This window comes from Lycium barbarum, chromosome 10 (genome assembly GCF_019175385.1).
Source record: "Lycium barbarum isolate Lr01 chromosome 10, ASM1917538v2, whole genome shotgun sequence".
Classification (NCBI taxonomy): domain Eukaryota; kingdom Viridiplantae; phylum Streptophyta; class Magnoliopsida; order Solanales; family Solanaceae; genus Lycium; species Lycium barbarum.
Window position 1 is genome coordinate 120,526,347 of NC_083346.1, and position 12,053 is coordinate 120,538,399.

General features: G+C 33.8%; 2 protein-coding genes across 7 annotated transcripts; one reads left to right on the forward strand and one right to left on the reverse strand.

The window, feature by feature from the left end:
• The first annotated feature begins 1,871 nt into the window (after positions 1-1,871).
• On the forward strand, positions 1,872-7,030 carry LOC132614179 (uncharacterized). 6 transcript variants are annotated; one of them, XM_060328568.1, is made up of 6 exons: positions 1,897-2,018; positions 4,850-4,949; positions 5,079-5,174; positions 5,279-5,951; positions 6,074-6,133; positions 6,404-7,030. In XM_060328568.1, the coding sequence occupies exons 4-6, from the start codon at positions 5,328-5,330 to the stop codon at positions 6,806-6,808; spliced, it is 1,089 nt and encodes a 362-aa protein (XP_060184551.1). In that variant the 5' UTR covers positions 1,897-2,018; positions 4,850-4,949; positions 5,079-5,174; positions 5,279-5,327; the 3' UTR covers positions 6,809-7,030. The 6 variants fall into 6 exon arrangements, with proteins under 6 accessions (XP_060184550.1, XP_060184548.1, XP_060184551.1 ...); XM_060328567.1 differs by lacking the exon at positions 4,850-4,949 and having other exon boundaries at positions 1,872-2,018; XM_060328566.1 differs by having other exon boundaries at positions 1,898-2,018; positions 5,079-5,951.
• A 703-nt stretch (positions 7,031-7,733) lies between these two features.
• Positions 7,734-11,781, reverse strand: LOC132615410 (gibberellin 2-beta-dioxygenase 6-like). The gene is made up of 3 exons (XM_060330017.1): positions 11,146-11,781; positions 9,618-9,939; positions 7,734-8,300 (listed from the first exon to the last, which is right to left on the reverse strand). The coding sequence occupies exons 1-3, from the start codon at positions 11,607-11,609 to the stop codon at positions 8,070-8,072; spliced, it is 1,017 nt and encodes a 338-aa protein (XP_060186000.1). The 5' UTR covers positions 11,610-11,781; the 3' UTR covers positions 7,734-8,069.
• Positions 11,782-12,053: the final 272 nt, after the last annotated feature.

The window sequence follows — 12,053 nt, forward strand, 5'->3', positions numbered from 1 at the left end:
ATATAGATGATACCCATTAGCTGAAGTTGGTAATTGAACTAAAGTAATACCCATTGTTTAGCTGAAAGTCATGAACGTTAAGGTGAATAAGATGTGAACTAAAACTAGAATAAACCAATAAATGAGGGATCAAAATCGTTAGTTTTCAAAAAAATAATTTCATTTATTTTGAGTTACGGGCTTATTGTGATGTACACATCAATTTGCCGACGCCTCAAATGTTTCATTAGATACCCAGTACATCCCATTTGGATAACCTTGCCCACCGCGATTTAAGCACAATACACGTACTGACTAACTCTATATTCCAAGACCGAGATATATAAGATGAAACCCCTTAGTATTTTTTGTCTCAATTTTTGGAATTTGAATCTCTACAAAAACTTAGGCATTTTAATAACCATTAAATTATTGGCACACTTTTTAGTGTTTTAATAAGAAAAATATATTTATAATTAATCTCAAAGTTCAACGCAACTAAGCCAATGACTTGTAATATCACAATGTTATTATTTCATTCTTGTTTACAAATTAAACTCTGAGAATTTTACATGTTTTATGAATATGATTTGGTGAATTTTATTAAATTGGAAGGGATAATGAAATGTTGCATTGATAGGACGTGTATTGGTGCGCACACAAATTTACAAGTTAATCATGATATGGCTTATGTTGGATTAATGGGCAAAAAATATCTTTAGCGTTTGTGATTTATCTTTTATATATATATATATATATATATATATATATATATATCATTCGTTGACTTATTACCTCATAAATGCCCTCGATGTTATGTTTTATTCGATTATTATCATGAAAAATTAGAAAAGTTCATATATGCCTTTTGCACTAACGGCGATCCATACCATGGATACTTGGACCTTTTAATTATTCAAGAATATTCAAATATTTTCAATTACTCAAGAATATACTTCAAATTATTATGAATTATATTTCCAGACAACACACACTTAAAAATGTGACCCTTGACATTCTTTTTAATAGATAAAAGTTATCTTTTCATTTTATTTTATAGTATGTTGTAATTTAATCTTATGAAATTTTAAAAGGTAAAAAAATTTAAATTTAAATTTTAAACTAAAGTTATGTATGATATATATATATATATATATATATATATATATATATATATATATATTTTTTTTTTAAATATGCAAGGCAACATTTTATTTTTGAAACAAATTAAAAAGGAAGTAAAACACATAAATTAAAATTAAAATAGATAGTAAGAAAGAGAAAGAGAAGAAACTTTGGGAGCCTGGGAGGTCGTTTGTTAGGATGGATAAGCAAAAATAGTCTTGGGATAAAAATTAAGTATCATCTTATTCCACATTTGTATAAAATCACGCGATAACTAATCCCGAGATTAGTTATGCCAATACTGTAGTATTAGATTAGTTATCCCGGGATCACTTGTTCTCCAGCCAAACGAGATTTGACTACACCGAGGGATCAATGGGAGCCAACAACTATGCGTGAATAGACCGGGTAAGGCTGAAACAAATGAGTTTTTAAACGAATCATGTATTCAAAATTGGATAGGTCGTTTGATTATGAGGTTGCAAAGTGTCCCTCATCAAAATTAAGAATAAATTTCTGCGACAGGGTAACGTTCCAAAAGTATAAGACGAGAGGTATATTTCGTCAAAATTAAGAGTAAATTTGTGCCAACACATAACAAAAGTGTATGTTTGGACGGAAAGTATAGCAATATTTGTAAATTTGTGCCAAAATATAAGAAAAAAGTATTTTTGGACCGAAAATATAACAAAAAAGGTATATTTAATCAAAATTAAGAGTAAAACAAGACGAGTATATTCGGATCGAAACTATAAAGTAGGGTATATTTAAACTATTTTTGATAGTACAGGGTTATATTTATAGCCCTTTTCCTTTTCGTAATTGATTTGACTACGCTGACGGATCAATAAATGGCTCTGGTGAGGACTCTTCCTACCTTCGAATCAAATCCTCATTATTCAAAGCTGAATTGGGTATTCTCTTTTTTCTTTTTATCTAAATATTCGAAAATTTGCTCAATTAGTGAATTCGCCAATTCATTTGCAAATCTCAGAATTATTTTACTTATAGAATATGCTGCAGTTAAGATTACTTTTCACGATTTCTAGTTAGTCAGTTAAGCAGTGTGTGCAAATTTAGTATAAATATAATTTTTTAGCTGAATACATCGATAACCCCTTAAACTTGTCAGTATATTTTATTTAAACAGTCGAACTATGGTATGTGTTACAATTAAACACCTGAAGATATAATAAAGTGTTCCTACTAGATACTTTTGTCTTAAATTTTGGAAAACTTTTACGTGCAGAGGCGTATCTAGCTCAGTGGTGGAGTCAGGATTTTCGCCGAGGGGGTTCAAAAATATAAAAAGTAAGAAATGAGGAAGCCAAGGGGTTCAACATCTATTATTTATACATAAAAATAATTTTAACCTTGTGTATACATGATAATTTTTCGCCGAAGGAGGTTCGGGCGAACACCCTGGCCATTGCTTGGCTCCGCCCCTGATGTAGCCTTGTTGTCTGGGGTTCAATTGAACCCCAAACTTTTGACACGAGCATAAATTTGTGTGTAAAAGAATACTAAAATTGTAATAAATGGTATATATGAACCCGTGACTTTAAAAATATAATTGATTCAGTGCTAAAATCTTAAAATTGAACCCATAGAGTTTAAATCCTGAATTCGCCTATGTTTACGCGTGTTCTCAAGTTTCCATTACGTAGTCACATAAAATATATCACCTTCTTTGATTAAACATATCAACATCAATTGAAACAGGAGTGAGGTTTTAGGGATTATTGAGGCTAATGCGTATTATTAAAAGGAACTGACATATGTTAAGTGGTTGAACTTATCTACATAATGGGCGCTAGAAAACACGCGCAGAATTTTTTTTAAAACTTTAGCCGGAAGTGTATAATACAGACACATTATCACGTGTTTAGGTGATCAGTTGGAACGGCCAGGCATAGCAATCAGAGGCGTAGCGCATAGTATGTTGGAAGGTTCTTATAAAAGGAAAAACCAACTAAAGGCCTTTCATAGTCTCCAACTGAAAATTTCTCTCGATCACTCTCTAACAGCCTTACCTCTTAGATGACCCAAGCAAGTCATTAAGCTATTGGATGGATCCTCCTAACTGTAGTTACTTGAGGTCGAGTAGACGCGCTATTCAAGTCGAGTTTCCTTATTGTCCCTTCCAAGACATCCTTTCTAACTTCCCTATTTCCAAAGGAAGAAAGAAAGGTCGAAAGCTCTCTTTCGAGAGCCTCTTTTGTTGGGCTCGGCAATTCACGTATCGCTTGATACGGACGACTTCTATTTTTTCGATTGCTCGTTCGAGAACTACGATCTTTAGCTCTGGAACTGAATCATTTCCTTGTATCTGAGAAGAACTTCCGGGAAGGAGAAGGTAGGAATCCCTTATACGGAACAATAATTTCTTTTTTTCATTTCCACGATAGACTTCAGCTAATAAAATCAAGTCAGTCACTACTGAGACAGCTCATAAAAGTCGTTTCAGGTTCCCTCAAAATGGAATATTATCTCAGCTCAAAGGTTTTTTACTCAGATATTTCTTATCAAAGCGAGGGGAGTCTGTAAACTCAAATGGTCTGAGAGTTGCCTTTGGCTTGTTCGAATGTCTAAATGATATTTATTTGCAAGTTTAAGGGGCTATGACGTATCCGGGCCTAAATTTTTTCTTCAAAGGGTGTTCAAGACTTAATGAGCCCGTGTTCCTTGTCTGATTGTTTATGTAGCTAGTTGAAATTTGCTGCTGTTTTTGCTTTATTTTTTCTTTTTGTCCCCAGTTTTCTTGTAGACTCAATTGCAAGGCTAAGAGAGTACATAAATGTAATTTAAATCATATATAATCTTATAGAGTTGATACTGCTGATCTTTCTGAATTATGAGAGAAGAAAAGAAGTAGAGCAGCTGCAGACAAACTTATTAGCCTTTGTGTTCTATAAGCAGCTGCAGACAAACTTATTAGCCTTTGTGTTCTATAAGCAAATAAGATCTATGGTGTGGTTTAGTAGGTAACAGAAGTAGCAGTTTAAGAAAAGCTGTATATTTTCTAGAAAGGTTTAGCATTTTCAAGAGTTTGCACAGATGAAACAACTCAGAAGAAGAATTTTATAGATTAGGTGTCAAGTTACAATCTTCAGAAAAAGAGACACAACTTTGAAAATCTTAACATTTCTCTTTTTTTTTTTTTATAATGGTGGTGTCCGGGCCAACTTGTGCACACCTCGACTAGACCGGGTATCTGCTGCCGAAAATGTCTTTGAAGTAATATATATATATATATATATTTTAAGACTTACTCTTTTGTGCTTACCATAGAGATGGTTTGGGCATGTGAAGAGGAGGGACACAGATGCCCCAGTGCGGAGGTGTGAGAGGTTGGCTATGGATGGTTTCAGGAGAGGTAGAGGTAGGCCGAAGAAGTATTGGGGAGAGGTGATTAGACAGGACATGGCGCAGTTCCAACTTACCGAGGACTTGATCGTAGATAGGATGTTGTGGAGGACTCAGATTAGGATAGAAGGTTAGGAGGTAGTCTCGCTTATTCTATTGTCCTAGGAGTTGTAGTTTTGCTCATTCGTTTAGTGCCATTTGATTTCTGCCTATATTTGTTGGGTCTTGTACTTCGATTATCCTATTTATCTATGGTAGCTACTGCTCCTTTCCTCCCAGACTGTTTTATCATGACTTTCTCGCTTTTGTTATTCCTCGTTTTCATATTGTTTTGATATGCTTATCCCTATCTGACCTTTTTGTCTTGTTCTCTCTTGAGCCGAGGGTCTTTCGGAAACAACCTCCCTACCTTTCAAGGTGGGAGTAAGGTCTGCATACACTCTACCCTCCCCAGACCCCACATTGTGGGACTCTGCTGGGTATGTTGTTGTTGTTGTACTCTTTTGTGCTTACCAATACCCATTTCAGATGGACTTTCCCTATCACGTAGCTCAAAGTTTATGATGATTGAAAGAGAATTCATTTTCTCCTTTTGTTTATTTTTATAGGGTGCATTTTGAGGAAGGTGAATGCTCAAAGTCATCATTCTTTTTACTGGACAACTATATCTCGAGCTGATGGAAATTGTGTCCCTTTACCACTATGTATAAGCTGGTTCAAGCTGATTGAGTTGTTTTTGGGATATCTTTTAGCTTGAATGTTCTGAGTGCCCTCCACTTTTGTCGACTGAGTATCTTTAACTGTACAGGAATTTCATCTGCTAGATGTAATTCTGCAAAAGCAAAACAAAAGAAATAATGGATGATCGGACTGTTCTTGACAAGGGTGGAAAAAGGCAGTTGCCTGGGTGGATGTTTGCTACGTCTGCTGCTGATCAATTAAAGGAAAAAGTCAAGACTGATCATGTAGACGATAATGATAATACAGAGGAGAAGATTGTTACCAAGAGGCGGAAAAACAGAAAGATTACAGATAAAAAGGAAGCATTCACTGAGGAGTCAACTACTCAGATTCCAATATGTCAAACAACAAAAAGAAGCAGAAGAAAGTTAAACCTACCAAATGATGATTGTAATGATGAATGCGGTTTAACGGGGAGTGAATGTGACAGGATGAAGGTAAATGGTGATGGACCGTTGCCTATGTTGAGGAGACGGAAACAGAAAACGAAGAATTCCAAGATTGAGGAAGGTGCTGAGATGGAAGAGACAATAACAGAAGCAAGTGATAAAAGTGGCTTAAGGAAGAGAAAATACAGCAGGGTGAAGGAAAATTCTAATGAAGCTGGCCCTAGTTCAAGGAGGCAGAAACAGAAAGCAAAGAATTCTAGGAATGGGAATTGCGCTGATGTTGAAGAGTCAACACCAAAAACAGATGATGAGGATTTGACTGTTGAAGATCTAATGAGCATAGCAGAAGAGGTGATCTGCTAAGTTCTCTTGACGTCTCCTAAACAATTCTTCAACTTTACCATCTGAAAGTAATGATCACATTTGGCTTAGAAATGCGGTATCTCAGATATATTTACTGTTCATTTTTGCAGTATGCTGGTGATGATGATGAAGATTTGACCGTAGAAGATTTAATGAGCATAGCTAAAGAGGTGATTATTGATATCTACATTCTATTAATTTTGAAACATCTGAATCGTTTAATAAAGCTATACTGCTATTTAAAATGAAAGGTACGATTTCGCTCTCTATTTAAATTAAGGAAAGTAGGTTATTAATTTGTGGCATCTCATTTGAGTGAACTGTGAAAAATATATATTATCTCAATGTGTTTGTTATTTGGTATAAAAAATTTGCTAGTTTTAATTCTGTAGTAAATATGGGACCTATTGGTTGTAATTGTATTTTTTCTATCCGGGCAGTATGTGAATGAGAGCGAGCAAGCTGCATCAAACAAAGAAAAAAGCGGTCCAATGGAGGATGCTATTTCCATGTCATTAGGCTCGTTAAGTGACATTGAAGTTGACAATCAATCATTGAGAAGAGAAACAAATTTTGATAGTATTTCAATTCAAGAGAGAACAATTGATGCTCCTCCTCCTAAGGTTAAGATGTCCGAGAATCCTACCCAAGACATGTTAGATTTGTTTTTGGGCCCCCTATTGAAGAAAACTCACGAGGAGAAGAGAGTTGAACAAGTTAGAGAAGAAATGAATTTTGCTTGTGATCTAAACAAGAATAAACAAAGTGATCCTTCTGGGGATCGGCCAGTTGTGGTAAAGAAGAAGAGCAGTCTCAAGGACAAGGTAGCCCTGCTTCTTGACTAATAGTTGTAATCCTAGTTAGGTAGAGGATTTGGAAGAATAAATTTAGTTGATAGCTGGATTCAATTTATTCACCAAGCATTTACTTGTCTGCTTATAAATCCCATCTGAGAGTATCTTTATTGTAGATTCTTCATAGTAGTAGTTTTTTCGTTATCTCATCATTGTACAGTAATTATGAGAACTTGATATCCAGTTATACAAAGGGATAATTTTTCCACGGAAGTGAATGGATTTAGAGAAAGATTCTTCAGTAGCTGTGTATTATTTTTGTCCATCTATACCAAAATGTTATGTCCATATTAGCTAGGGGACTGAATTTCACATTCTTGATGCTGCTGATGGAGATCTTTCATCTGAAAAATATATTGAATATCGAAATTTCTATTTATCAATGTGATAAAAAATCATACTGAATCTTTAGACACGCACGCATGTTGTGATTTGTTATGTTGTTGTTCTAAAGTTTCATTTATAAGTATGTGGCCTTCTGGGTATTTTACTATAGTTGACATATGATTGGAAAACGAATGAAATAGCAAGTTTTGATGATCGGATTCAATTGGTGTTATTAGATGTATATGAGTGGCTTAGTCTACCTTATGATTGCTTGATTTTATACATCTCTTGGTTGACTAATTCGAAATATATACCTTTAGTTTTTTATTTTGTTGTAGAGGTTTTGTGGTCAAGTACTACTTATCATGTGACCTATGATTAGAAAGTGTAAGAACTCGTATGGGTCTAAATGATGAAGTAGAAATTCAAGGAGTCTAAATGATATAGTTAGAACCCTACCAAACCTAAAAGTCGTATTTAAGTGGAGAAAGATAGAGGTAAGGTTATGTTATCCATCGAATTTCAGATCGTACGCTAGCTGCCTCTCATAGATTTCTCAATTATAAAAAAGTAAAGAGTCTAAATAATATGGATGACAAAGCGTAACTTTTATCTCTATTCATCAAATTGAGAACAATAGTATTTAACATACAGAAGTAATCTTTATATCTCTCTACGCGGTCGCGCCGATGGCATAACGTCTGTATTGCCTCTTCCCCTCTGAAACAAAAAGAAGCAATCTCTCTTCTACCTTAACTTTAGAATTACATAGGTGAATTGATCTACATATATATACGTACGAATGAAATAGAACACAAAATTTATCTTGTATCAACTCCCTCAAATTTGAAGTTCTCTTTCAGGATCTAGGACTAGTGAGTACGATATGCAATTTTTTTTTCTGTGCTATTATATGTGCTAATTCCTATAGAAGAAATCTCGAGAGACCTACTTTGTGGCCAATCAATTTGACATCTTGTTGAATCTGATATCTGTATTCTCCAAAGGTGAATTTCTTATAGACAGAGGGCTCTTTGCAGCTTCCAATTAAAGAATCATAAGAAGGACAAAGGAAATAAGCGATTGAGAATCTCTCCATTTTCCCATTAGCCATCACTTTGTGTTCCACACTTTTATACACATCATTGCTCCAAGCCTGCATTTATTTTACATTGTCAATCATCAAATTTATTTCTCCATAATGCAAAGTAGGACGAAAGCAGTAGGAAGACTTAGAGGCGGATTCAGGATTTGAACATTAGCGATTTGAGTTTGGGATTTTAACACAATATATTTGATTTTACAAGGTTCCAAATCTATAATTTCGACTTATTTAGTAGATTTTTAACACATATATAGGGTTCGAATGAGCCTATAAGATGAATGCTAGATTCGCCCCTGAGCATGTTTCATTTTTCCTAAAGGAGAAAAAAGAAAGACCTTCTCTATGACGTTCGAGTTAGATTGCGTCCAATTCTAATTATTTTACTAATGAAATGCATAAACTTGTTAATGACTTGGAGATTAGCCACCAATCAAAGAGAAAATGAGTGTTTCATCATAGGCAAGTATGGACAAATGAGTAGTGTTATTTTTATCGATGGAGAAGGAACTAACTTTGGTGGGCATAATACTTGGACCAATATAACATGCCAAAATTTATTTTTTAAATTAGTTGATAATCAAAATAATAAACACATACCTTGCTTTTACTGGATTAATATTTTTAAATAATGACAATGAGACCATAATAAGTGACTCTGGCAATTGGAGACAAAACTTAGTGAAAAAGAAATTGCACCTGTGGACGTTGGTTTCACCATTTCTTGATCAATCAAAAACATTTATAAAGAAATTGGACTTGGATTATTTATATAAAGTTGATAATGACATTTTCTTCTGTTTCTTGTAATTTTCAAATACGAAAGTTTTACTATTCAGAAACAATAGAATTGATGTTCAAAATGAATCCAAAAATTAGAAAATTTGACCCTGATATTTACAATACTTTTGCTTTTTTGTGATAAAGGAATAACATGTTACTGAAATAAAAGTTATTATTTGCAAAAAGAACTTATTTTTGGAAAATGGATTTTTTTTCAAACTTAGTGTTTTTTTTTTTGGTTGGAAGATATTGATTTTTTTAGAAGATGAAGAAATGATGATCTTTTTTTTGCTTTCACTCGCAAAATACTCACATTTATTTTTAAAAAGCAACTACACGAACATACATTTTTTTTTATAAACCAAGCAAGAGAGGAAAAAACAATTAGACGTTTCTTTTCTTTCTTTTCGTTATCATTTCTCTCTCACTCATGAACTACGAACCAGGAAAAAAATAGTATCTGAAGTCGAAGCTGAAAAAACTATTCAGAGTCATTATCACTTGTCATTTTCTCTCCATTAATTTCCAAAAACAATAGTAATAACCATATAAAAGTGAGAAAAAAAAAGAAGAAGGGAAAAAGTGTACCTGAAAAAGATCTCCAATGTTGACAATAAGTGCATTTTGGTTAGGCTTGACAGCTACCCATTTGTTGTCTTTCATTAGCTGAAGTCCACCAACTTCATCTTGATGAAGAATTGTTAAGAAATCACTATCTGTGTGTGGCACTAATCCAAATATTTCTTGAGAAATTTGACATTTTGGATAGTGATTTAATCTAAGGAAACATGAACTCTCATTGCATATTTCTTTGATGTGACTATCTCTGTGGCCTAAGTTTCTTACAAGAACTCCAGCAAGTGATTTGGCTAGATTTTGCATTGCATTTGCATATTCCACCATCACTTCCCTATAACAAAGTTAAATTTTATGTTAGGATAGGCCGATTTGAAAGCAAGCTTAAAAATAAATTGGGAGGTCATTCATTCGTAATAGAAAAAGAGCCCATTAACTCGTTTCTGAAAAGGCAGGGGCTCTCTATCTTTAAGATAATGTTTTTTCCATTCTTAAAAGCCCTCTTTCCTAGATAATCAATAGTATTCCTCTCATTAGCTATTCTAAACTAAGCGGGAGAGGGGATCTTTACACCAATAACCGGCCAGAATGACTGTTAACTTTTCATAGCCAATATAGATAGATTATACACTGTACGTTATATATATATACACATTTTTTTTATACTTCTGCTGGCTATATATTTTTAGTTTATAAGCGGTTGAATATGGATGGCTATTTAGGTTAATTTTCTTTGTGGTTGGGGGTGTGGGGAGGGAGGGGGGGGGGGGGGGGAGGGAGTAAGTTACGTGAAAAAACATGATACAAGGTTTGTTTTCAAATCACACTACAGGGTCCATGTCCTTTTCTAACAAATTATCTGAAAAAATATGATAGTAAAGTGAACTTTAAGTTGAAATATGGGGTAAATGATAACATGTTAAGGAATAAAAGAAACGGCATATACACAATTTTATATAGAAGATTCCGTTTTATTATGGTAGAATAAACTATCACACCAGTATATATATTCCAACAATATATTCTCTCTCTCATACATATATAATTTGCACGTGCAGGTTTGATGACAAAATGTTACAATAACAAATTTATTTCTTTTAATGTGGAAAAAGGAGGAGTAAGGTAAACTACCTAAGCTTGTTTCAGAAGCCATCCTTCATCCATAAACACACATTACTACAATAAATCAATTCTAATTTCAACGCGTTTATTCTTAATTTTGAATTTTCCTCTACGCATTTCATTACACAAGTAATCAAGCTAGATATAATAAAAAAAAACGAGCTAGATATATAAATGATAAAACCTCTATTTATTTAAGTTATATAATACAGTTTTATATAAAAAAAAATTACACCATCCGGTCACCTGAACCTGTTAGAGCAAGTAATCAATCTGTCTTAATTTTCAAATCTCATATATTTAGGAGACTTACATGTAGATATTATTTAAATGATCTGATAGTATTTTTTTTTATACTGACAGTGTATATATATATAGCTTAAAACTCTTTAATTAATTGATATATAGATAGTAGTACCTCAAAGTTGTGAACTCTCCATAACAAGCAGCTTCTGAAATCTTTGTCAAAGGGATATGAAAAGCTTCTGACCAAGAAAATTGTTTTGGACAAGTAGCTGTTGAATTCCCCCATCTATAAGAATTATTTAAAATTCCACAACTAGCTTTCATCTCAAAAGGTGCTTTAAACAATTTCATTTGTTCTCTTCTCATTTTTCTAAGTAATTCAAGACTCACACCATGGTTCACAACTTGGAAAAAACCCCATTCAGAAGAAGCCTTTGAAATGGCGTCTTCGCATCTGATCTTTTCTCTCTCATCTTCACTTGTCAGACCATTCAGGTCTATCAATGGAAGTTCACACTCTTCCATCAGTACTTTTTCAGCGCTGAGGTTTGCTCCACCATCATTACGAATGTTTTGTCGTCGCGAAAGCTTAGAGTAGTCATGTAGGAGAGGAGGATTCCAAGACTCTATCATCATGGCTTTAGAAATATGTAACAACTAATTAAGTTGTGTGATCAAATTAAACAAGAAAAATGAGAAGGGAAGAAGAATTGGGAGTTGAGGAAAAGAGTGTACATGCGGTATTTATATGGCTAAGGAGAGGGAGAGGAAAAAGAAAGGAAAGTGTGGAAGGTGGCAAGAGACAAAAGACCGCATGGGGCAAAAACAAAGAAAATTAAACCTACCAAATTCTTGACAATTGTCACAATGAGAATGTATCTTCTTGAAATTGACCCCTCACACCCTTTTGTTTATTAATAACAGTAGGTTGCGAGCATCTTGACTAGTTCCGAAGATATTTGGTATTTTCATCAGTGTAAATATTGTCATACCCGATAACTTAGTCCGCTGTGCACAGATGAGAAGAAATTACCTAGTAATTTTTATGTTCCATGAATTTTGAAAATGAAATTGAGTTTT

Bases quoted from the DNA above. Each gene is read 5' to 3' on its own strand.
- LOC132614179 (XM_060328565.1), top strand. From the start codon at position 5,328: ATGGATGATCGGACTGTTCTTGACAAGGGTGGAAAAAGGCAGTTGCCT. The intron at 5,952-6,073 runs GTGATCTGCTAA...TCATTTTTGCAG, and splicing joins TAATGAGCATAGCAGAAGAG to TATGCTGGTGATGATGATGA. The intron at 6,134-6,403 runs GTGATTATTGAT...CTATCCGGGCAG, and splicing joins TAATGAGCATAGCTAAAGAG to TATGTGAATGAGAGCGAGCA.
- LOC132615410 (XM_060330017.1), bottom strand. From the start codon at position 11,609: ATGATGATAGAGTCTTGGAATCCTCCTCTCCTACATGACTACTCTAAG. The intron at 9,940-11,145 runs GTACTACTATCT...ACTTTGTTATAG, and splicing joins GGAGAGTTCACAACTTTGAG to GGAAGTGATGGTGGAATATG. The intron at 8,301-9,617 runs GTACACTTTTTC...AAATAAATGCAG, and splicing joins ACATTGGAGATCTTTTTCAG to GCTTGGAGCAATGATGTGTA.